Genomic DNA, 27,307 nt, shown 5'->3' with positions numbered 1-27,307 from the left:
TATGGCGTATCTGCTTTTGTGTCACATAGCAAATGTGTTCATGACATAAATATGAATGAAGAAAATTTTGATGTAATGATTAAATAATTCTGTTAGGGGAGGGCCTGGGCTTTTTAGTAGTCCTATGAATGATGTCTTAACGCTGCTTTTAGGTATAAAAGTGTTCCGCTGAGTACATGGAACAGCACCTTAAATTTTTGGCATTTCCCAAAAACAAAATGTACTTCTATTATTCACAAGCATTTCCAGTAAAGCTCTACTTTTTAGAGGTGCTGCGGCAAACAAAGATCTGTGACTTGATGACTTCTCCATCCATTCATGTTTACATAGCGTTCATTTTTCCATCTCCCGCCCATTATTGCTATGCTACTTCTAATTTGAATTTGCATTATTTTAGATCATGGGGGAGGGAAGGCCCTGCTCATTCAAACACGTTAAGACTAGTTAAGGGTTATGCACACAAGATGAGCCAATGAAGAACGGTGAACTGTTGCTTTTGACACAAATATATATATATATGTTTCTGAAATATTAACTGATACTCCTTAACTGTCTTCAAGGATCAGCTAGCAATGGCCTGTGGTTAATTTGTCAAGAAGCTCTACAAAGCGGTTAATGCATAACTATGTATAGCCTCTAAGAAGAAACATAACACCCCCCATTCCCTATTTCCCTCTTCTTTTGTTTTATTTAGACTATGCTGTTAAATTCAAGTATGCTTTTGTATGTACTATGTATTATTTTGTATTATTTGTTATGTTAAAAAAAATGTTTTTTGAAAAAACTTTATTAAAAATATTTTAAAAGAATCATTATAAGGAGACAAAAATCATGGTGCTGGGAACAAGGGACATCTGCTTACTATCACATAGTGAATGTCAAGAGGGGGTTTTCCATCGATATTAAATTTATATATGGTTATATAGTTTCTCTAAAGCACAACTGGCAGGAGAGTCTACAGAAGAGTTGTGTTTCAGCTCTTCAGTTTCACTATATTTTCTGAAGGTCCAACCTCAATGAGCTTCTGCTGCAGGAAATTCTTGAGCACCATGGGGATCGCAGTCCAACTAGAGCTACATGTTGGCTACAGTCATTTTGCCCAATACTGTATGTTGTTAAAAACAATGCCTGCACAATTCTATTAAACTGTTACTTCTTCATGCATTAATGTCTATTATTTCACATTAATGTGCCAACTGCGTAATTGCATAATTCTTTCAAGGGCTAAAACATAATATTGTATAAAACCAGACATTTTGTGATCCTCAACTAAGAAGTTTATGTTTTCCATACAGTGGAAACTCAACACATAACAAGGGTCCGTTGTATTTCAGCCTCGCAGCTACTTGAGTTTTAGAATCTGAAAGTCATTGCCATAATTACAGGCTATTATGCGAGTTCTGGCTTCCGATAAAGACTGGCAATTCTTATTGCTAGTGAAGAAGCCACATCCCACCTTTTAATCAGTGTCTTTGCAGGTGCATGGGTCTATCTAAAGGACACAACTCAATAAGAAATGCATTGTTTCAGCTTGAGAAAATGTTTCATCGCAACTGAATAGTTAAGGACAATTATAGTTTTATTCATCGATTAATGATTCATTGACTCAGTAGAGGTATGTTGTAATGACCACAAACCGTTGGTGACAAAAGATATGTATGAGTCATTGCTCTTCTGAGAAAGCATTTGACGTCCATTTGGTTTTTGTAATAAGTTAGACTCGTACTTACATAAATATTTTCATACAATATTTATGCTGTTAAAATTCCACATAGTTGGCATTCTATGTCACCAAACACAGCTATTCCTTTAACCTTGACCTATGTGTGTTTATCTGGATGTATGCAGCAAGCCATATCGCCTAGGCTTGTATTTTACATACTGTGAAGGCATCTTCCTATGTAAGTCCAGCGTTTCACTCCTCCAGTTTTATAACAGGAAACTATCTCTCTGGTTTACTGATCTTGGACACAAATGTCCTAGATGTAGAATGTAAGTCAAACAGATGCTTTGTTGGCACACACAAGATACACTTAGCCTAGTGTCTGCAGACATATATTGAGGAAGATTCACTAAGCTGCAGGATGTTGAAATCTCCAGTGTTGCTTTACAAAGCCAACCAAGTAATTAGAGTAGGAGTCAAATCTGCATTAAAAAAGGTATACAATGAAATAATTGTAATCTTAAATGACCCTGAAACCTCTATTTTGATGGAGAACTTTCATTCTGCTATTTAACCAATTTATTACAAAACATATTATTAAGCAGTTGTTGCTTTCATGTATGATATTCTGGCGCAAAACACACAACTCAATGAACCAAATCTATTACTTAATCATTACATGAACGGTGATTTGCTCGGTGTTTGAAAATGATCTAGTCATCCGTAGATAAGCTTAAAGATCAGCACAGAACAGATTTATGTTCAAAATGCTGGCCTCGTGCTCCCACCACAGGACTGCAGGCTAAATGAACTACAAAGGGCGGTAGGGAGAGGGTAGCTAGTGAGAAGGGGGGGGTAGGGAGAGGGTAGCTAGTGAGAAGGGGGCGGTAGGGAGAGGGTAGCTAGTGAGAAGGGAGGGTAGGGAGAGGGTAGCTAGTGAGAAGGGAGGGTAGGGAGAGGGTAGCTAGTGTGAGAAGGGGTATATAATGTGAGAAGGGAGGGTAGGTAGGGGGTAGATAGTGTGAGAAGGAGGAGAGGGGGTAGATAGTGTGAGATGGGAAGAAAGTGGGGATCTGATGGGGGAAAATGCTGTCCCCCCAAGATTTTTAGGGGTTTCTACACCCATGCAACTGCTTACAATAAATACATGTAATTTAGAATGAACATACATTTTTCAGAAAAGCTGCAGGAATAAAATGTCATTAATTTGTTTTTAATAAGCAGTTAAACATTTAATGACCATATAATGCCACATTGTTCATTTCCAACCACCATTTCCTTTACACCTGGGGGTCATGGAGCAATCCTTTGTCTTCAGTTGTATATAAATTAGATATTCAGTGGCTTATTGGGAGAAGGCAGAGCGAAGAGTGGTTCAATCACCCACTGGTATGTATCTGCAGTGGCACAGTGACTAGGGATGCTGGAATATGACATCACATGACTGTTCTTTTAACTCACAATAAGGCTCAAGGAGTCTAAAAAACCAGTTGTTCCTTAGCCTACTCATTTAGTGGTTTAATGCCAGCCAAAAGCCTATTTTATATTGTATAAAATGTTACAATAATTTTAGTATGGCAGCTTTTTAAACAGTGGCTCTAGCTTATACACATTACACAACAGCGAGACAACTACCCTTTATTATTTGCTTGATATAATAAACTATACTGTTTAATTTAGCTATAACAGCATATTTTGTAGACTGATATCATAGTGTTAAGTGACTTTAAAGTATAAAATGCATTAAGATGTGGGTGGAAAAGCAAAATTACCGTATTTGCAGTATGAGAAAACACATTTATACTGATATTTGAGTAATAGTAAATTGCTGTGTATGAAAGATGGCTTGATCACTGTATATACTGATGCTATTATGACCTGTAGACCTAATGCAATCAGTATTACAGCACATCATTTCTCAACCAGAATTCTTTTGCTATTTGGCAGCAAAGAAGAAACAGACAGATTGTAAATTGCATTTTTAAATGTAGAAATAATGCACATAGGGTGACCATATGTTCTGTTTTCAAGTGCATCATGTTTACTTATGATATACAATACAATGACCATGATGAACACTTAATAATAGGGCTGGTCAGTGTGGGTTCCAAGGACATACTTGGTTTGCCCCAGCTTGATGGCAAAGGAGAGGAGCAGAAGCCATCGCCAAACCAGAACCATCTTAAGAGCTCCCTCCCTTTCTGGCAGTTGCCCGAAGTTGTGCTGCGCTAGCTTTAATACAATTTATATGCTGTGATACCCATATGGACCATGGGAACTCTGCAGGTTTTTACACAGACTCTCCAGGGTAGCCTTGCTTTACCAGGGCTTGGGTCAGTTTCTTCTGTCTCTGGGCTGGGGAGCACTGTTTGCATTCCTGCTGTCTATGGCTAGCCCCAGCTCTATGTGAGGGTAGCCCCGCCCCTTCAAAAAGCCACTCCAAGTAACGGGTAGACTACCCTTTGAAGTTCCCAAGTATAAGGCTACTACATAACAATTTGGTAACCTAGGAGAGCCAGAGAATGTTAAATTTAAAGAATTTTTTTAACTTGCAATTTTAGATATGGATTGGATGTTAACATAACATGAGCATGAACAATATGTTATCCATACCATTGCTTTATTTTCTGTGCAGTAACTAATAACACATGATTATCAAATACACAGTTATATATTCTCAAAATACTCATCCTAATAACACATCATCAAAACCCATTGGTCTGAAGAAAGACTGTCAACCTCAATCTGATGCTGTTTTACTCAACCTATGAATATTTTTAATCTAAGAATATATAATAAATTGACATTGAAACCCTGTTAATGTCATCTTGAAAATATTAAAATGAGCAACAAAATGCTATATGGAGGTGTGCTTACTGTATTAGTGATACAGATGACATTTGTTATGTTATGTCATGTTATTTCTTATCTTTACTCTTTAGTGTTCCTTGAAGATTACTTCACTGCATTTTCAATACAGTTTCTCATATTTCTAGCTCTTTTGAGTTCGTGCGCAAACATTTTTCATTTGAGGGCTTACCAAGGAACAATAATACTTCAGGCAAGTCTATACCCTGTTAAGAAATGTCCTACTTGTCGTTGATGCCACCAGCTCTACACAATGTACAATTTATAGGTGGTAAGTGCATAGACTTGCATTGCGATACAGTAACTCTCAGCATTTTGATGATGCCCTTTGTTCACCAATATGGCAGTGTTTCAATCAGAAACATCACTTATTTTGTTTACTGGTCCCTGCTGCCTATCTCCAGGCGGACAGCATTGCCATTTGTAATGCCCATGCATGTGTGATGCTGCACAAGTGTACAGGCACTGGAGAAGTGTTAACCCATAGTGGTACATCTATGATAAAGGAACAGCAATGTAAACATTTTGTCATAGCTAGGTTGAATCTTGTCTGCCATGTAACCTATGTCTGCCACTTTACCCAATTAGTCATTAGTCATTTAAATGACTTTTTTGTGACCTCCTTTTTTGTTTGCCATAATATGCTTTCCTGTTGGGGTTAGCTGTGGAGCGTTGCACTGTTTAATATTATATATATGTATAGGCTACTAAAGCTATATAAGTATTTCTCTATAATATATTTTCTTATACATTTAATGTAAACTATTCTTTCTGAAATATATATATATATATATATATATATATGTATGTATGTATATATATATATATATATATATATATATATACATACACACATATATATATATATATATATATATATATATATATATAACGATTTGCCTCACTACTGAATGCTTTTACACACTGAAAAGAAACATTGTGAAGTGAACCAATGTTTGTTTTTCCAATGGGTGAGCAATAGACACTTAGCTTTTAATTAGTTTGTACTCATATGGACATAATTCAATTTAAGTAATGATCTCTATTATGAACTCATCAGTGCCATGGAAATGTAATGTAACACAGTTCTAAGAAATTCTCTAGAAATACTCTAAAGTATATTGACAGTGGAGCTATGTGGTGAGGGAATTCATTATTTTAAATATGGTAATACAACAGCAAAGACTTTACATTAAGAAATATTTTTTATATAATATTAAACAACAAACAGAGATGGGCAAAATGGCAAACACTGGAACCCTAGGTCTAATTTGGGTCTGCTGATCTAAACAGGGTTGCCATCAGGGGGTAAAACGGTACTCCCTGCTTGGCCGCAGGAAAGCAAGGTCTCTGCTAGGAATTTCCCTGCGCACAGACATAGCGTGTGAGGACCTTGAAAGAGCAGAAGAACTGGCACCTCTCTAGCCCTCCTGAGCCAACAAAGATAGGTTGTTTGTGTGAAAGTGTAAATAAATATGTCAGTCTGTCTAAGTATGTTACTGTATATGGGTATAAGTATGTTAGTGTGTGTGTATGTTATTATGTATGTCTAAATATGTTGCTGTGTGTGTAAGTATGTTAGTTCATGGGCATGTTGGTATGTGTAAATATGTTTGTATGTTACTGTGTGTTTGTAAGTATGTTAATGTTTGTGAAACTATGTTACTGTTATTCTGTTAGTATGTTACCTTGTGTGTAATTAGATATGTGTGTAATTACATATGTTAGTTTGTGTGTATAAGTATGTTAGTAGGTGTTAAGATTGTACTGGGCACCATGATTTCTGATATTGGCCCTGCATCTGAAGTAAAGTCAGCCAGATCTCATTCAGCTAAACTTCCTTTTCTGTGTTTGCTACTTTCCACATGCAGGTGAGCATTTTCCATATCCAGAGCTTTAACACAGACCGCCAATACATGCTCTAGTTCTGATTTGACCAATATTAGACTGATGCTGCATAACTCCCCACATCAAAAACCTCTATCAAAACTGTTCAACTAGTGTGTGTGCATGTGCATATATACACATAATTTGCATGAGTTTATAAATCAAACTCTTCAGTATCAGTTCTGTATAGTAATTAACACTATCAATGGTCTTTTTACTATTTATTCTTTATTTCTATGCCTTCATCATAAAAATAAAGCACAACAAAAAAGAAGAAAACAACAGCAGAAAAAACTTGGCAGTACAAATCCGTCACATGTCCTTAGAATAAAAAAAATGCTTCTCTAATTAATCTACATCAGGCCAAGGTACTTAGACAATATGATTGACGAGTAAGATAAATCAGTTCCTATTTGTTTAAAGGGAAATTATCATTAAAGAACTTTGTAAATTGTAATAAAAGTGATATCTAGTAATACATTTAAATGTATACTTGATGCTGAGCGTTTGTAGAAGCAAGAGGGGGCAGCATGTGCAAATCCTTGTGCTCGTTACTGCTACCCACATTTCCCACAGTAAAGAAAAGATTAAATGATGTTTTTCATTGTGTTAAAAAGATCCTCAGAATGACCTCTGCGTGAATAACGTTTAAAGAGAAAAGCAACCACTAAACCAAGGAGTCCTTTTCAAACATCCAAAAGGACCAGCTTGGTCTCTTACAAGGAATTCTATAAAAACCATTGTCTACATTGCCTCTCAGATCAGGCAACGTCTCATTTGTCTTGTTTGTGCAATAATAAAAAAGGAAGGAAATGGGCTGATTGTCTACAAATTAAGATGTGACATTTTCATAAAGAACAAGGCAAGAAATTAAATTCAGTAGTTATTTAGCATAAGCATTCTGCAGAGTTTGGATAAGACGTCATAGCTAAGGTCATTTGGACTAGTTCTCTAATGTGTTCTCACCGCAGAGAAGAAAATGTGTTGTTTAGATAAGAAGACAAGTGTATAAACTCACATCACAATCTGTTTACACTGATAATCCGAGATATAACGTATTTTCATCTTACATAATGGAAAACGGCACATTATGAAATTACCAATTGTACTGATGTAGAAGGTAAATGTTTATGTGTCAATTGCAGTAACAGAGGTCTGCAGGTTGCTATGATTAATTAATGGTATGCAAATGCTATTTTAGGACATTTTACAAATACAGAAGTTCATAAATAAAGTAAGTCATCAATGCGCCAAAGTATCCACGGTATTTCCTTGTGTATCAAGTTGTGATAGGCATCACTCCAAAAAGCCCTGGAAAAAAGGTTGATGAAAACTAGTTTTCCTCAAATTATGAAGAAGGGAAAGGGCAATCATCCATAACTTATTTTATTAAATATATCAACAGATTTTTGATGAATATGTTTTTGCTAACTGAAAAATTGAACACTAAGTTTAAATAATATATGCTTTTCAAATTGCTATCTAACTGGTGCATCTCAATAAAGTCTACTTTTAAGTGCATACCGGTACATCAGCATTGCAGGTGGTTCAAGCTTTATATAAGTTAACCCCATTGCACTTCCTGTGCTTTTTATTTTTTATAAAGCATTATTACAATTAGCTATCATAGAGGAAATTTGAATATTTAGGTACTGTATATATGAATGTATTACCCAAGCATTCATCTAATTGTTAAGTAGTTTATGGCTAGCACATAGAATTAAAGCAGGCATTCCTGATCAACGTCCAGGGCATCCACCCATTGGTTTGTATTTGGTATTAGCAACTAATTGTATGTCCAAACATAAGAGCGTAATTAGAACCTCTATTGTGTCAGCTTCTCCTCTAAGGTCCTGCATTCCCAAGCAACCAGGAGCAACGCTCAAATCATGTCTAATGTCTATGGGTTCCCACCTGTGACAAAAGGACTCGGGCCCGGTGTCATGACAACCTCACCATATACACAAGCATCTTGACTCATTGAGGAAGGGGAAATCCTCCCAGAAACAGAGATAAAATCTCCCACACTATTACTGACATTATTTGATGCTAATTACCAAAAGTATATTTCAAGTCAAGCATCTCTCCCATATGTAATTGAGGTTAAGGAAGCATACGCACCAACTCTTGTGAAATGACATCTGGATAGTTAATGCTTCAGGTTTAGATATTACCAAAGATACTTTATAAAAAAGGCTCTGGTCTTCTACTGGACAACAATGGGATATATATATGAGACAAGGATTTTGGTAGTGTATATATAACGCTATATATTCTATTGTATTTTTGTATTAAACGTAAGTTGGAAAATACTAATATGGGCATTAACGTCTTCTACATCAAATAAAACATAATGCTTTTTTTGTTTATAACTGTTTCTTTGTTGAATCCCATTAATTGTTTTTGTTTAACTTGGAGGTTTCTGCTGCCCATAAATGTGTTCTTCTTAGTTTAGGATTTTGCTTCCATCCAAAACACTAACAGCATGCCACAGATTGTTATCAGATAATGAAACTCGGAATGAATGAAAATGCTAGAGAAAGGAATAAGGTATCCTGAACATAAAACAAAACCAAGGACCAATTAAGGTTTTAGGCAGGAAAAGGTCCAGACTAGATTAGCCAAATATTATGTGTTATTATGTTTTTTTTTGCTATTTTAGTCTATGTTTCTATGATTCTTGTATGACTCCAAGAAGAGGTGTCTGTATATCATGTTCTGTTTAACAGGGTTAATTTACATACAGTGTTCAACTGTGGACAAAAAATCTCCACAAATCATTGGGTATATTGACACAACAAAACTGTTTACTGCAAAGAGAAAAATATTTAAATATTGATAAATATATATTAAATGCAAAGTGCATGTTTCAAACGCTGTCTGGAATATATGTACCAGATTACCTTTTAGTGTGTCCACTGGGCACATGTGGTATAGTTGTGGACAGGCCCCAGTCTAAGATGACCGGAGCCACTTTTCACATCTTGAACCAAAAAAAATCACTTTTAATAGGATGTATTCACATAAAGACCAAACAATATAAAACCTAGCATTTGGTGTACTGGTGTCTGGCAGAAGATCTGAGAAAATTATTTTCTGTCCACTACTGTCATGCAAGACATTTAAAGTCGTGTGAAAATTCAGTGAACTGAAGTGAGTGGGCCAAAATCGCTCTAAAACGATGTGAGAGACTGATAAAGTCTCTCACAGAAAATGATTACTACAAGTTATTGCTGCTAAAGGTGGTTCTACAAGCTATTGAATCATAACGTTTTTCACATATGGCTTCTCCATTTTGGTTTTATTTTTGTTGAATAAATTATGACACGGTGTAATATGTCATGTGTTGTTCATCTGAGGTTGTATTTACCTAATTTTTAGACATGCTAAGGAACAGATGATTGTTATAATGTCATGATATGTTAAACCATAGATTTCCAAGAGGGTGTACTTATTTTCACAAGACTGTATGCTGTCAGTGACAGTGCTGGGTATGACATCACATTTACCAGGGAAAGGATATCTATTACCCCTGCTAACTGCCTGTAACTGTGAATCATGTAAGGATAGAGGATTTGCAGCAGAAAGGTACCCTGGCATATGCACATGTATGAATTTGACCCAACATACCACTTATAATTATAATAGGTGTTGCTAACTTGCAGGTTAAATTAGGAGTCTCTGCTTACAGAGGAGGCCAGCTCACCCTAGTTTGTTCTTCAATTAATTACAAACCCCACAGAAATATTTAGCCACCAACATACAGGTTAATAAGAACAAAGTTACGTCAATAACATGTTATGGCTTTGTTTTTAACTGACCTGGTCTGCTGGTGAAATCATCAGGGACAGCTTGCTTTGCAGCTGATCTTTTATATATTTTATGTACTCTCCCTTGTTCTTCCTCATTTTGCTTGCCTCTTTCCAGTGGTTCAATGAAATATTCATCTTCTTTTGTTCGGATCATTCCAGCCTATAGTGTAAATAATATTAATCATGAAACAATTTTATGTAGCTCTACAGAAAATTAGGAACTTTTTGCTGAAGATGTTGCAATGCAAATGCAATGTGTTGCTCTCCCTGTGGGTACCAGATAGTTAAACCTTTATTATGTAAACTGCTAATTTTAAACAATGCTGTTGGAGCCCATAACTTAACCGATCACGAATGTAACACTAGCAAACCATCAGAATAACATTTACATTTCATTTACATTATAATTGACAATGTTTTTGGAGAGTGAATACATTTCATCTGGAAACAAATTACTTGGTCCTTATAAATGCAAAAAACTTCTGTCTCAAAACATAGAGCCACACATTTTATTAACTAGGTATAATTTTTTTTTCCGCAATAGAATAAATACTTTGCGTTGGCTTACTGACGTTTTCTAATAATATTTGTCATTTTTCGGGTTTTGGTATTCTGCATGGAAAGATATAACTCCCACACACTTAAAAATACTAATTAAAAACTGGTAGAGCATGATAATATTTTGACAGCATAATGATGTCAATTCTGCCTATCACATACAATGAAATATACACTTTTTTTCAACACCAATATGCTTCTCATTAACCCATGATTCAGATGTACGTTCTTCTACAAACAAGCCTATTGTTTCAAATGTCACTGTAATAGGTGTATTGTTGAGTTTCCAAGCTATTTTTCATTCATAAAATCAATGATGCTCTACATCCCAGGCTCCACCCCCAGACCCCCCCCCCGAGTCGGGAGGTATGCGAATGTCTTTGTCAAAGTCATAGCATGGGGTTATGTAAGTAAGAACGTTCAAGCAAAGTGAACTAAATCATGATAAGAGCTACCGCATCCATAAACCATGGAGCTAAAAAGCTAAAGAGTTTTGTCTTCTATGACTGTGGTACCAGTGGTGACAGGAAATAAATTGACACTTACTGTATATCATATGACTGAATTTCATCATGCGTGATTACATGACCCGGCCTGGCAAGCTAAGAGTCGGCCAGGGTTTAAAATAACATGTTAAGAGATACTTTACCAACAGAAGCTAAAGAAAGCCGCATACAAGGATAGAATGTGATTTGTACTACAAGCTACAAATACACCTTGCTATTTCAAACTTTGAATAGCAAGCATGAATTTGTATGCATAGATAGATAGACAGATAGATAGATAGATAGATAGATAGATAGATGTTCTGAAATAGAGCATTTGCAAGATAAAAAGGAAATGAAACAATGAGAAAATAAATAAAATTGAAGGCAAAACTAGGCCCCCACAGAGGGAACTTACTTCAACACCTGTCATGATTTGTCCGACGTCTTTTCAACAAATGTAATGCTATAGGGCCATGACGAAAGTTCTCCTACGGACAGCCCAGTACATCTATCAATCTAATTAAGATTTCCAGTTGACAAATATGTTATTAAAAATGTATATCCCGGCCCTAAAACTGATGAAATCACATCTTCTCTGATAGTCCTGCTCTTGGCATGTACAGATTTGTAGGCATGCACCCTCTGTGGCCCATTAAACAGCTCAAGTCAACACATAACATTACTTCTAAACTGAGATTCTGAATGTCCCATGCAATAGAACGTGTTGGTCTACTGTAACAAGGATACGGAATAGTAAATAAATTAGACACATTTTCAAACCTTACTCTTTTCTACCAAGGCTCACAACACCATGGCCAAATGTTAAAAAACGGTATACTAAATTTATTTTTACGGTATAAGAATATTGACTTTATCAGAGTGCCAAACCACATTTTGCCTAGTTAATTCTCAGAAAGTTTCTTTAAGGTGAAATAGCCCAAGAGTATGACTAAGCCTTCGTTGAAATTATAAAGTCATCTGTTTCCATCATTTACTCACTTTTATTGGTTGCACATTTCTTAAATGTTATATAATTTGTCTAACCTTAGCTACTACAGTCTTATCCTATTTTTTTTTTTTCACTTTTCCAGGGAATGAGATGATTGAATCTTTCAGGCTGTGAATCTGGATGGAGTCACATCATGGCAGCTTTCAGTTTATATACTACGATATTAGATTGGCATAGCGCCGCTGTGTGCCAATATATTTCCCGTCATGCTTCTGAAAAAAAATAAGCCTTTACTAATAGTTGCTATGGGAACGAATGTCTTTCCTTGGCAGACGCAAACCATTGTCTGCAAAAGCTCTTTGCGTTTGTTATGAACCAAATAAGAGAATTTCTGGACGAAACGATCTAGCGCTAGTATTTGTTTTAACAAAAGTTATATTTTTTACTTTTTCGGATGATATAAACTCAATATAATGGTATTTATAAATAGGTCTATCTGAAATGTTTAACTCTTCCAAAGGGCACCGAGCAGAGTGACTGACTCATATGTGTGTGGACAACACCCACATCTGGATTTTCAATTATGTGTAGTTATGAAGTACTAGGTTTATTCATTGCAGACATTTAAAACAGGTTTTGTGATATTCCTTCTCATATCTTCTTTACAAGAATAGAAATAATTCATTATTGTGGCTTTCTCTATAATGTATAAATATATAGCTAGACTATCCTTTTTACTTTAAGATTCCTGTAGGTAGGGCAAAATCTAGGTTCCACTTGTCCCACGGTTTCTGTCTCTCTGACATATCAATCTTTTAGGTAATTTAAATACAGAGCAGGATAACATGAAGAGTTAGAAGAGGGTTGAAGTAACGCAATTAGAAAAAAAGAGAGACTAGATAATGGCGGGAAAAGGATCAGGGCATACTATGGTAGGAAGTGGCAATATGGACTAAATTGGTTACATGATGATATGAAAGAAAGAGGGGACAAAGATGGCATTCCAAGTGAAGAAAAAAATGTTAATATTATATTGGGTAAGGGATGTGGACGTGAATAAGTCAGGTTATATTAACAAAATTGTATATAACTGATTAAAAAAATAATGATTAATAGAAATTATTATATACTAGCATAAAAACTATAGAAGATAGCCAATTGCATTGCCTACAACTTAAAATAGAGATGTTTTTGTGATACTAACAGCCAGAGATCTAATGTGTTTGACAATTATCAAATAATATCGGAAAATAGATGTGACAATAACATCATAGCTAACTTACCACATGTCCATCTTAAGGAGGAGCAGTCCCCATCTGGGGCCTAAATCCAATTGTTCCTATTTACTCCCCTGATATCCCTGATTATTTAGGAGCTCAGAATGTTTGTTGGGTATGATTGTATGACAGTGATACAAAAACAACATTGTATTGCTGATGCTAAAACAAATAGTGATCTCTATCAACTGAAGTTTCACACCTCAAAAGTTGTCATATTTTATAAGTAAATGAACGATAGGATATCACATTAATGTAATACAACTCTATGAGGGTAAATTATCACTGGTACAAAGGTGAAACAAATCAATTATAAAGTATAACAATGCAGTGCAGTTTTATGCAACATTATGGGAACTCTATGGATTTTACCTACAGGGAATTGAATTTAGAGCTGATCACTGGACCTATCGGTCAGTTTTTAATCTCCAAAAGGGGAGCAGTATTCCTGTTCACCTATTCACTTATTCTCATTTTTTTTCCCACTAGGTACCAGATGAGATCTCCCTGCCCGGAGAAAGCAGAAACTGACAGGGATTTGGCCAGAGCCTCCAGGTTCAACCCAGAGAGTTCCAAGAGATGAGCATGCACTGTTGAATAGCGGTTGAATAGCGGTGGCAGCAACAATTTGTGCTTAAATGTTCATCTAGAACATTTTAAGAGTAATCTTTGTAAAACACAAATTTTTTCTCATTCTCTGACTGCCGACGAAACAATGCCCCCGCGCAATGAGCACATGCATTGCTATCCAAGCTGGATTATTACATACAGTTATAGTCACAAAGAAAATTAGAGAGTCTATAAAACAAATAAAACATGTAAACAAAGTAAAAATGATCTACTATCGTGTGTTCAAATCTAAAAAGCAAGACAAATGTACAATTCACTAAAAAAAACCAATAGAAGAATGTACTTTATTAAAAAAAGTAAAACACAGAAAGGCTAGGCCTGGAGACCAAATGGTGATCATCTGGAAAACATTGCAAAAGTGTGTTCACATAAAGCTATGCTTACTTGAGTTTAGCCATATTAATAACAGTTGGATGACCAATACATTTTAAAACTATACACAGAAGTCTGACATTCAAATGTTTTAATATCGCTATAGTATACATAGTAGTATCACAATAACAAATCCCTAATTGGATTTCGTGATGGAAGCCAATGTTTCTTGATGGGTCATAATTTTGGCCATGTTTTAGAATATATAAAAGATATGTATACTGCCATTTACGTCAGTAATCATTCTGTGTTTTAATTCCAAATTCCAGGCAGTAGCATCTAAGAAATGATTAGGTATACACCGTATTATGCATCATATGGATTGCAAATGCGTACTCATAGGTAATCTGTATTAAATGATCATACATGAAGTGATATAGTGCATTCCATAATAAAAGAGAAATAACCAGTGCATCAATGTGGGATTGTTCTTGTATGGAATATATGGGAAAGCTGTCTACATCACCCCCTTAGACAATTGCTGTCTACATCACCCCCTTAGACTATTGCAGTGTATTGCAGTATGTATCCAATGGGTGACCACACACTAAATCCTTGGATTGGCCACACAAACAGTAAGTGGGAGACACAAAGCCAACCCCGTTGTGTCTGATGGCCAGTCTGGACCTGACATTAACCTTAGAGGGACACATGAACGTGCATATGATAGCTCAGTGATCTCTTAAGCTTTACATAGTGTTCCCCTTAACATTCATCAGGGGATACTGCAGAATCCCACCATATGTATTTGTCACATTGCCTCCCCCTTTCCTTTGTTGAGCACATCTGCTGACACACAATGTACTTAATGTCAGTCAGCTCCAATGCTGGCTTGGCAAATGCTCTGGTCAGGGGTCTAGTATGCATGCATGGAAATCGCCACTTATTTCAATGAGAGTTATTTCTTGCTATTGATTGGCTTCAGTGGCATGCCAATCAGTGGCATGAAAGATCAGATGGTGGAAAGAGTGGGAAGCTACAGTTTCTTCCCAACAGAAGTAGGCTTTCTCTCTTTTTTAATTGTAGATAATGCATATGACAGTACTTGTCATGTACTTTGCAAAGTCCATTTAACTATGAAAATTTAGCTAGCTAAAGCTTATCCAACAAATTCATACCATGAAAACAGACTTACATTTTTGGTGCTAATGCTGGTGTAAGTGGTGTACATTATAGATTTGCCTTATTTTTGTCATATAAAGTGGACACAGGCAGGTATTTAACTAATGTTCAAGACGAGTAAAACAATGCAAGTCATGCATTTTATAAAAGACCCATCGCTGGGGTTTAGTGAATAAACAGCTAGCTAGTCCCCTTGTGAGTATCTGCTGAAATGGCATTTTCTGATATAATTTAGATGTGATAATTATATGATATACAACAATTATATGATTTATAATTCATTTATAAAATTAAAGTTAAACATGTGTTTTTCTTTGTCAGTCAGTGAATGTGCTTTTGAGATTTCTTTTTAGGTTCACATCCTTTAAGCTGTTATTAGTAGCAGGGGTCAATCCCCTGACACGAAGCTATCCACCTTCTCCCCATCTACCCTTACGGAGGTTGTCTGAACCAATTAACAACAATCAGCAACTTAAGAAGAGATAGGATGTGAGATAAAGGAGAGGAACAATGGTGCAGGTGGTGAGAACATGAAGTTGGCATAACTGCTCCCATGGTATACACTAAAGATGGGTAGTGAATACAAATATATTGTAGATGTTTATTTACAATGTAGGGTTTAGGACATCTGATCTGTTTTAATACTATGGTTTTGAAGCATCTTGAATGCTTTTCTTCTCATCTAGTTCTGTGCTTTAGCTTTCGTAACTTGGACAATTGCAGGTGGCTGACAGAGTTCTAGTTTGCCACTGCTTAAATAGAAGCCCCACTGAAAAGGATCAAGGGCCCTGTGTTCCATCAATTTAATATCCCTGCATAAACGCCAGGCAGGCAGACACAGCACTTCTGCCAAGACAAACATATGGGACTCAGCTGAAGGGGGGGGCAGTTTTTAGAGACAGCTCTCTAGTCTAAACTTCTTAAGGATTTTGTATAAGCGTGCTTTCATTCAAAAGGAGCTGCTTCGTCTAAAAACACAGATTCAGCTAAAACACTGCCACCTTTCAAACTCCTTGTTAGCTTAAGGTGTATTTAGTTCAATGGCTGCGAGATTCCTGCGTCACAGATACTTATTTTTTTCTTTAACTTTTGAAGAAAAAAAAACTTTTTTTTTTATTTTGTTGAAATTAGTTATTTTATCAACCAAGTTCACAAGGTACATACACATACATATGTGGGAACTTGATGGGTTCTCCCCTAGAATTACTGAGTGTTAGGTGTGACTTTGTTAATTAACAATGTATCCATAGGATTCAAAGCTAACAAATCGATGGATTTCAGCTGTAACGTAGTACAGACTGCACAGTATCTATGAACAATGCATCCATGGTGTGCAGGACACAATAGTAAAGCCAGGGGCTTATGTATACAAAGCATTGTGTTGCAAAAAAAGTTATACCAGTGTTTAACATATCGTAATATTGTACATATCATAACTATTATTTCACATTTCAGTAACTAAACAGAACCCGCTCAAAATTAAAAATGGATTATTCATGAAGATTTTTTTTTATGCAAATAGCATCGAAAAGTGCAAAGGGCTGCTTGACGCGTTTCACACCTAAGTACTTAATCGTAAGCCTTTTCTGTAAGACATTAAAATATACACATGTATTTAATACGTCAGTTGCTTAAACAGCGAGGCTAACTGATACTTATCATTGTGGTGGGGGAAATCTATCTGCTATAACGTTCTAGTGACAGTAAGGCTGTTAAATCCAATGTTTATTCAGACAATATTGTCATACTATATCCAGCATTGCTGATATTGTGCAGATGCAGTAGCTGTGTAGCTTCAACTGCTATAGAGTAACTAAATACATTGAATCAAGCTATTAAGAAGGATTTCCTCACGTCAATATTTGCTATAGGTTTTAATTATGTCATTTCATACATCTGTCAACTGGAGCATATAAATCAATATTACATATTTTACTGTATAATAAATAGATAAAAGGTGGATGTCGATTTCACCTGAAAAAAATTGTTTGCATCCATCTTGCTTGAAAATGCTGTTTTACTCTCAACTAGAAGCAAAGCGGGTGAGTGGAAAGTTCAACCTTTTTTTTTTTTGTTCAGGACAGGTCTTGGAGGAAGCCCAAGGACCGGAGCAGCAGTAAGTGTCCTTAGGTAAGAAGAGTAGTGTGCCTAGTCTGGATCACAGGTGTCCAGGAAAGACAGGAATCAGAAAAGTGTCAGATTCCTGCACCTAAATGTAACATGTTTTCAGCATAGGATATTAAAGCTACAGTAGCTGCAGCTTTTAACGTATATAGACCTGTTTTTATATATGGCATTGGAGATTTTGGAGAAAATTAAGGGGTTATTTTAACTATGGAAAATTACTATTTTTTCTTTGAAAGCAGTCATGCGATATTTGGGTGACTTTCCCTTCTCAAACCCTAAACTGCTAATGAAGCCCTGCTTAACCCAGTTGTATTCAGTTTACTGAACCCCAAAATGTAGAAAAACTTTAAGTAAAGGTAACCAAACCAGCTAAAAATCCATACAACATATAGCTACATTTTACATGGCAAACCAAGTTTATCTTTGGGCCTTTGGGCCTTGAGGCCTGGCTTTAGAGAAGCTGAGGCTCATTTAGCCACCATGTAGAAGATGGCAGCAGTATACCACAGCCTTAACAACATTTACTACAGCGGTCAACATGAACAGTAGGCAAACTGTTTGAAACAGCAATCACGTTGTAAGATGTCTGCATATACTTTTCCACATGTTGAAATTAAATAGTGACTTAACCAACATGTAAATATCAAGTCCATGTTATATTTCTTTAGGGTTTCACAAAAGTAACTTTGTTAAATATGGTTAAATCCAAGAGAAACAAAAGGAACAAGAATATGCTAATTTATTTAGAAGGCATTTGTGGCAGTCCACCAGAACACCTTCCTCATTTTCCATGTAGCTGGGAAGTCAATGGGTTGCTGGGCCAAGTATAAATATTCCAGAAGCAAGCAGTCATCATAAAATCAAAGTTAATCTAACAGTACAACCGGTTTTATGAAAGATCAGTAATATTTTTTTTTATGGATCTACATATATCTATAGCCTGAAAAACATAAAGCAAAGGTTAAGAATTTCAAGGCTGTGACAAAAAAGGCTTTATAGGATGGCATGATTACATTTTTATTGCAGTTTTATACACTTTTGGCAAAGGAGGAGAGAAAATGGCGGCAGAGGATTAACACTCTACAATAGTTGTGTCTTGTGCAGATTAATTCTAAAAAACCCCAAATCTTAAATAATAGGATTAATAAACTGTGTGGTGTGGAGCGAACAGTTTGTAGCAATGACTATTCCAAATTTGTCTGATATTATCATAAAACTTAGTTCCCAGTTCTGACTACTCACTAGTTAGTTTGAAGGGCCCATGCTGCCTCGGACCATGGAAAACTCCAGATTTTGGTGCTGTGTCCATTTTAGAACTAACGGTCTCCTACATGTGTTTCACATTTTGTCTATGCCAATTTATCCACCTTCTTGGGGTCTGGCCAGTTTCACCTACGTATGGTCCAGAATTGGGGCAGCACACACATTATGAGGTATACCACATTGGATGACTTACACAAGAAGGTACCATTAACTTTATGGTGTAGGCCTGTATGTGGTATTGGTACCATGTCTGTGGTATAGATGTGTGCGCAGGTTTCACATCTTTTCTGGTGACAGGTACCGTTCGTAGTTGGTCTGTTTAGGGAGCTCTCTAGTACCAGTTGTTTTAGATTTGGAGGTTGTTTGTAACGTAGCAGAGGAGGGAGTAGGAACATTTATTTTAGTTTCTCATCCGTTTGTAGTGTGTTGTTTGAAGGTCTTTTGCTTTTTTGTATAGGACCTCAAGCTGTGGGTTGTATGTGACCACTAAGGGGACTCGGTCATTCCTAAGTGGCTATTTGTATTTCAGGAGTTCTTCTCTCTGTATGTTTGCTGCTCTTTTTATTTGGCCATCTGTCAATTTAGTATTGTGTCCATGAGCAATAAAGTTCTTCCTGAAGTTTTTTAGTTGTTTGTCTCTGGGGTCAGAGCAGATGCAGTTGTATCTTATAGTCTTGGCTGTAGATTATAGATTTTTTTGTGCATTCCAGTTGGATGCTGTTGCAGTTGAGGTAACTGGGCTTGTCTGTTGGATAGCGGTCTAGAGAGGTCTGAATGGTGTTGTTTTAGATACTGATGTTTGTGTCCAGAAAGCTGATGTGGGTGCAGGAATAGTTGCGGTTTTCTTATAAAGTGAAAGTTGCAGTTTTTGTGGAATTGTACCCATAAGTGATGGCAGTCAGTTTCCTAGGTCCTATCATGATCGGCCTGTATGAAGCTTGGTTTTAGCCACATGTTGAGGTCAGTAAATGAAAGCTGGGTGCCTTTCTGCATGTAAGGAACAGGCAAGAATTGTGGTTACTGTGTGAGGATCCCCCAGCCATCAACTTGCAGCTACAGTTAGAGAGATATGCAGATGTGAGCTGGGATCTATGTTTATGGCAGTCAGTGTGTATGCAGGTGTGTGTGTGTGTTTATGTAGGGACGTATCTGTAGGAATGCAGGAGGTTGTGTTTGTTGTACTTTTTGTTTCTGTAAGTTAACTTTTTATGTTATGCATGGTTTGTTATGTCTTGTTTATCTGTTGTACAGTGCCGTGGAATATGATGGCCCTATATAAAACAATAATAATAATATTACTATGTGCTTATGCATGTATGTGCGTTATGCCTTTGTGTGCCTGTGTATCAGTGTAGGACAGAAGGAGCTTTCATAATATATGTAAAGATGTATACTGTCCTGTCTGATGGTTACTTGGTTATGTGTTCACACATCCAGTTACCTGTCATGCAGTTTTGTGGGAAAAACACACACACACAGTTTGTGTGTGCCCCCTTCCTGTTCTCCACAATATAATTCCTGGACATGATAGTGTCTGGAGCTTTTTATTTCCAGGCTGAATTGTGCTCTGACTGTCTATGGGTAAATAAAAAAAACCCAGAACTTTAGAAAGTTAATGTAGCAATTGAGCTGGCCTTGTTCTCCTATACAAACACAAAGTGTTATTTTTTTACATGTTCTTGTCTGTGAAGTATAGCGCTGCTCTAATGGCCTTCAATCTGAATTGGTGCTTTTTTTTTGACACCTACTTATTTTATACAATACTGTATAAGATTACATTATGTCTGATACGTAATCCCCCAGTCCCTTACCGCTCATTTCTCAACTGTCAATGCAGTGGTGGCATTCTATTCAGCGATATGCAGTGTAGATTCCCCCTGCAGATGTATTATTAGTTAATTAGGTTAAAAGTAGAGTGTTTTGGGCAGTGCTTTAGTTCTTTCTATTCAGTGATATGTTTGGGAACAGAAGTTATTGTAAGGTAAGTGGATATTTTTTTCCTTTTCACAAAGTTATCAATGTATGTTATGCATTCGTGTATAGTGGCAGTAACCCGTCCCTTTAATAAAATAAAACACATAGGGCTCAGAAAGTTCACACAAGTGTTTTACACCCTGATCTGGTATTTACTACTATCAGTAAATTGCAGTGTGACCTAACGGTTCTTGCCTCCATTGAATAGAGGTCACTTAAGGATTGGCTCCGGAGTTCACGTGCAGTATTGAAGTTACGTGGATTCATTTTTTTTTTCCTTTCATTAAAAAAAAAAACACTCTGTAGCAAAAGGTACACATGAACATTAAGCAGTGAATTCCACTTAGTGTGCAGGGAAACTCTATGTATGTATAAAAGTAAACAGGTATTGAAATAGTCAATCCTTCACAGGTTAATCCTTGTAACCTGAATCAAAGTTCTTATTGACTGTGGTGCTTATACTGAATTGGAAAGTGTATTTTGAAGGAGTTCTATACAGAAGACATATTCAGGAATGGGTTTTTGATGTCTCCTGTTTACTCTGGACAGTCATAAACTGTACCTGGAATCAAACCTGCATGGTCTGGAGGTGCATGAAGGGAGCAAAAGGAATAGGAGTGCAATGGTTCCAAACAGTAGATTATTAGGAACAGATTTGCTGTTTTCATTTGACAAAGAATGCATGTCCTGCATATAAGCCTCTGGAATTTTTTATATACTACAGAAAAGATTTTACAAATTGCTGTGGTGCAGATGTTAAGTATATGTGTGTATAAGGATCCCATTGTACAGCACTGCAGATTATGATGGTGCTATATACAACAATAAATAATAATAGATTAAATATTTATTTGCATTAAGAATTTAAAAGATTGTCGACTTTATCGTGCAATGTTATGGGAAAACAGCTGAAACAATTATAGAATAACGCATACCTAGGAATACCCAGAGCTTGTCCAGAACCTCATGGTTTTTAGACCGATCTCAATGTACCATGGTAAATGGACATATTTTCAAGGTCACGCTCCTTTTGTATACCCCTCTACTATAATGATATTTGGGTATCCCTGACAGACTCCTAAAAGATCATGATATGCATAGGGAAATCTTAGCTCCTTTAGGTCACTACAACAAGATCTGTGTAGTTTACTATTAAATGGTTAATATTTAACCGTCTCATGGTCAGATCATTAAGAAAGCTTCCAAGTATTTTGATACATTGAGTGTGTGCTTTAACTGTGAAACACTACAAAGTTGGCAAAGTCTTTCAAGTTGTATTGTCCCTTGCACTACAGTTGAAGGACAGGAATTGTGTACAGCTTGGAATGAATTTTCATTGACCAATTCGTTTACATACTAGAGGTGTTGCCTGTGTTCAGATCTTATCCGGATAATGGACTGTCAAGGATCTCTAAGGTGATACATCACCTATTATTATGCATAACATACACAAGATCCCTATTATTATGCATAACATACACAAGATCTCACGGAACAATTTGTCTCTAATACTGGTTTCTGCATTATAGAAACATTATTAGATTTCTTTGTGCAGTGTTTCATTAATCTTGTGTTTTTTTGCAGAGCTAAAAGTTCATGCAAGTTGGCAAAAAATTACTCTGTGGCAGCAACCTTGCACAATTTGTACAGAAATCTAACTTGAAAATTCACAGGCAAGCCAACTTTCATTTACGCTCACAAAAAAACACTCTCAACTCACCTGCAGTCAACTGCGAGAGAGGAGAATAAATGCGAGTTTAAAAAAAAAATCAATTTGTAGCAACTTAGTTCCAACATACCGTACAGGTGGATGCAAGGTGCCATGGGAGCCCTTAACAGAATAAAAAGGAATAAAAAATCAAGCAAAAAAAAAAACAAAGAACCTCAGGACCCCTATGTATGGTTGGTATGATTGACCCACCTTTACCCCACCTTGCGTGTGGTGGGGCACATAAAATGGTGGGGTAATAAAATCAACCTTTGGGGAATAAGCCCTAACTTCCCTGGAAGGTGTCTCTACTTTGTGCCACATATTCTCTTTACTGAGACTCAGAACATGATGTCATAACAAAACTTGGGGAAATTTATAGTATAAGGGGCCTAGAAGTGTCCCAGATACAAAGGATATCAGACTTCCACAAGCAACCCCTTCAGAATCAGGACTAGGCCAGTATACATTGTTAACAACAGATCAAATACCAATGACTACAACTGATAATTGACTAAATATTAGCACCTGAATGCAAGCATTATATTAGCTTTTCAGGTTTTCAGATAACAATGCTTTGCAGCATCATGGTTGGTCTGAGGTTTTTAGAAGCTTTACACATGTTGCAGAGGTAGAAACATAGAATTCATAGAACGTAGAATCTTGATGTGGCCTAATGTTGATTCGATTATTATGGACCTGTGACAGAAGAAGCCTGTCACCATTTTTTGCTGATTGTTTAGATATGTACTAACAATAATTGACAAACATCTTATTTACAAGGTACAAAGTGAGTTAGGACTTCCCTTCTAAGCGCCCTACATGCACGGAGAGCAAGCGTCTCCTCTAGAATTTTTATATGAATTAGAACTTCACCCTTAACCCAAAGCTTTAACTGGATAAAGGTAGCTGGAGCTTTCAGATTCAAGGCCAACAATGCGAGTCGATAATTTTCATTGCATGATAAAGGTTAAGTAAATTTAGAATGTGGGGAAAAAAAGAAACAATCTTATTATGCAGAACTACAAAAAGAGGTGTGTCGTCCAGGCTGCAAGGCAGTTGCAAACGCAACTTGTTCTTGTGTGATTTACACACGGAGTAATAACAAAAGCTATTGTATTTTAACCACATATTATAGCATTATTATTGTATCCTAATGTTTTCAACATTTGGTTCTTGAAAAGTTTGAATTATGCGCTAGTTGAATAGAGAAAGACATTTATTTGCATGCATTGCAGGTGGAGAAAAGGACACATTTACCTCAACAGGGCAATTAGCTCACACACTACTTCTGTTTACCATATTTAAGGAATCTTTTGAATTATTTTTCCACTCTGACTAACATGGGAGCCGTTCCCTAAGGTTGATGTGTAATTGCTGTTCCCAGCATCCACTCCAATCAATTTAAACATTTATAAAGTTGCAAGGGCCTGCACGATGTGTAAAGGGGCTTTGCAACATTTTGTACCACTTTAGTGACTGCTTGCTTGTCAGACAAGTAGTATACATATACTAAAGTTAATAAAGTTAATAATAAAACCATACTTGGGAGCCTTAGTAGTGCTTGCACATGTATGCTTGTTTTTACAAACTTTAGTTTAATTAGCTATCCACCACAAAATGCACAAAAGTGGAAAAAATAAAAACTGAAAAAGTAAGCTAAAACTGGAGACACTCCCAAGCGGGGACACAGCGCAGGGCAGGCTATTGTAAAAGAGAGACATCTGCAGAAGGAAGAGGGACAGAGGGATTTGAAAAGAATGGCTACTCCTGGTAAAAAGGAACAGTAAGAAGATATGATATTTGTCTAGATCAGCCGAATATTTCCATTTCATCAATGAGTCTCTAACGTAAATAAGGTATGTGTGTAACTGGATGTACCCAGCTGTGACTGTATACAAACCATAATGAATCCATGGCTTCTTAGGAAGGTATAACACTTGGGACTAGACTTATGCATTTGTATTCTGGCGAACATGAAGGGTGCGTTTTTCAGCCCGAATACCGAACATATGAAAATGGCTGTGGCAAAACGTATACGAAGAATCACACAACACGAAGAATATTTGTCTTCATTTACTAATCTCCCTGATCCCTTCCCCATCTAGCCTACCCTATCTACGCAGCATCGCAGGAGTTAATGTGAGCGGAAATCCATAGGTTTCGCCGTCAGGCGTTAAAGGGCCGTGCGAATGACTCTATTGGTCGCGGTCAGGGGCCTCCTCTGGCATCAACCAATTGGTTGATGCTAGAGGAGGCCCCTGCCGGCGATCAATAAAGTCGTTCTTATGGACATTTAACTCCTGACGGTGAACCTAGGGATTTCCGCACCCCTGCAATGCTGCGTAGGTAACGGAAGCAGAAATCCGTAGGTTGTCAGGAGTTAAAGACCTCTAACTCTTGGAGTGGGGAGACAGACCAAGTTCCCCATCAGGGGTTAAAGGGCTGTGCAAGTTACTCTTGCATTGGTTGATGCCAGAGGAGGCCCCTGCAGGCGACCAATAGACTTACTTGCACGGCCCTTTAACTCCGGATGGCGCAATTTGGCCTGGGGAAACCATGGTCTCCCCACTCCAAGAGTTAAAGGTCCGTAAAAGCGACTCCATTGGTTGTTCGTAGGGACCTTTAACTCTTGGACTGGGGAGACCAGTGGTTTTAAAAGTCTGTACGAGCGACTCTATTGGTTGCCAGCAGGGGGTTTGTGTGCCATCAAACAATGAAGTACTTCATTGGTTGATGGCAGAGGAGGCCCTTGTCAGCGACCAATAGAGTTGCTTGTACGGACATTTAAAAATAGGGTGCCAAAGCTGCTGCGTAGTGCGTACTGTGTTAACCCCGTATTAACCCCTTTTACAAAAAGAGAAGAAAGAAAAGCCATCGAAGAATGTACACGAATATTCGCCCAAGCCGAACACAGGAACGGGCGAAAATTCGTGGAATACAAAGATTTGTTCCCCCCACGAAGACGAACAGGAAGAGTTGGCCGGCGCCCAAGTCTACTTGGGACTATTTTATTCCTACATTAATGAAACAAATTTTACCTTTAGGTTGACAGAACTGACAAAGAAAAAATAAAACGTAATCATGTTTTATTTTACTTGTTTAAAGCATACACTTAATTTAAAGGTTAATAATCTAGTTATTGGAAGGCTTTCAGCAAGTTTAGCTACAGGTAGCTCACTTCCATGATGGAGGTATACGTATCTATTCATATACAACTACGCTTTAGGAAGAAATAAAATATTAAATTAATATGTTTTTGATTCTAGAAATCAGTAAATTTCCATAGCAGCTCTCAAGTTTCTTCACTGATTATAAATAGTTCTCTATTGTTATGGTTGTGATTATCATTTCTCAGTGTTTGTTCTTATGACACTGTATGTTGTGATATAACTTGTCCTGTATATCCCATTGTTTTACCAAGGAACACGAGCACATTGCTGAGAACAATGCAAATGACTGCCGAACCTGTCTGTAAGCTGACCCCTAACCTCACCATTCAAACATCTGTGAACTTGTGTTCTATGAGTGTCATCTGTACAATCACTAGCGGGTTTTGATTATCAGTAGAAAATGTAATTAAAGTGAAACTACACCCTAAGAGATACACAAATTCTAAAAAAATACACACATACACCACACACACATTATATATATATACTCTGGCAATACTTTATTTTACTGCAATCAGGGTCATTCAAACCTGGAAGTCCCAAGCTACTTTTAATTGGGTTGAGCTAGGACACTCATTGTGATGTCACTGCACTTAGCAATGCACATTACTAGGCTCAGACTGGCCATCAGGCACGCTGGACAAATGCCCAGTAGGCTGATGCCAAACAGTAACTCTCACTTATTGCTGCTCATAGCTGCTTTGTGTGCACCTGCCTGCTGGTGCAACATGTGGCCAGGTGTACCATGCAAGCAGCCGCTCACATCATTTATTAGTTGCTGGCCTTATGTACAGTAATTGTAACATCGTAATCGCTGTTACAAAGAAATTACAAATGTGTTTTAAACCTTATTATTGGACCACTTGGGATGGCCTGTTTATCCCCCCTTCCTACAAACACAGGCAAGGTTATAGGAGGAGAGTTAGCCAAGTGTTCAGAGGGAGGTGGTTGCCATATTGCATTTGAGCTACATATACTACAGACTGAAAAGCTAAGATCTAAGTTTCTTTGGTCAACAAAGGCATTTTCCAATGATATATTACTGACTAGTGGTATCAAACTGTGTTGAGTATTTGTGATTAACATGGCAAGTTTAATAATGGGCCAATTTTATTTTAGGATAACAACTATGGTATGTATTGACTGAATATTCAACATGAGGTTCAGTTGGGTTATGTTTTTTGTCTGTATTGTACTATATTGACTGCAAGCAGTCAAATGGGCTACACAACAAAAAATGATACAAATAATTCCCCCTTCTTTCTACCCTTACACTGTATAGAAAAATTATGTTTAAATATATATATAACCAGGAGTAAAACATTTTGTCCTGTATAGTATCAACTATTTAATGACAATTTACATAGGTAATCATTCTAGATTTATTTTTAGACCTTCACAACTATGACCTTTGTATTAAAGTACAATTTACACAC

The 27,307-nt window shown here is 36.8% G+C and overlaps 1 protein-coding gene across 1 annotated transcript in view; it reads right to left on the bottom strand.

Annotated features, from left to right (window-relative positions):
* The window catches only part of ADAMTS3 (ADAM metallopeptidase with thrombospondin type 1 motif 3), an 80,202-nt gene that overhangs the window by 40,035 nt on the left and 12,860 nt on the right, over window positions 1-27,307 (bottom strand). The window contains exon 4 of the mRNA XM_053461640.1: window positions 10,240-10,390. Within this exon, the coding sequence (XP_053317615.1) occupies window positions 10,240-10,390 (151 nt within the window). The remainder of the gene's footprint in view (window positions 1-10,239; window positions 10,391-27,307) is intronic.

This window comes from Spea bombifrons, chromosome 1 (genome assembly GCF_027358695.1).
Source record: "Spea bombifrons isolate aSpeBom1 chromosome 1, aSpeBom1.2.pri, whole genome shotgun sequence".
NCBI classification, from domain to species: Eukaryota; Metazoa; Chordata; class Amphibia; order Anura; family Pelobatidae; genus Spea; species Spea bombifrons.
The sequence above is the reverse complement of the archived record's forward strand: the minus strand, read 5'-3'. Positions and strand labels throughout refer to the sequence as shown.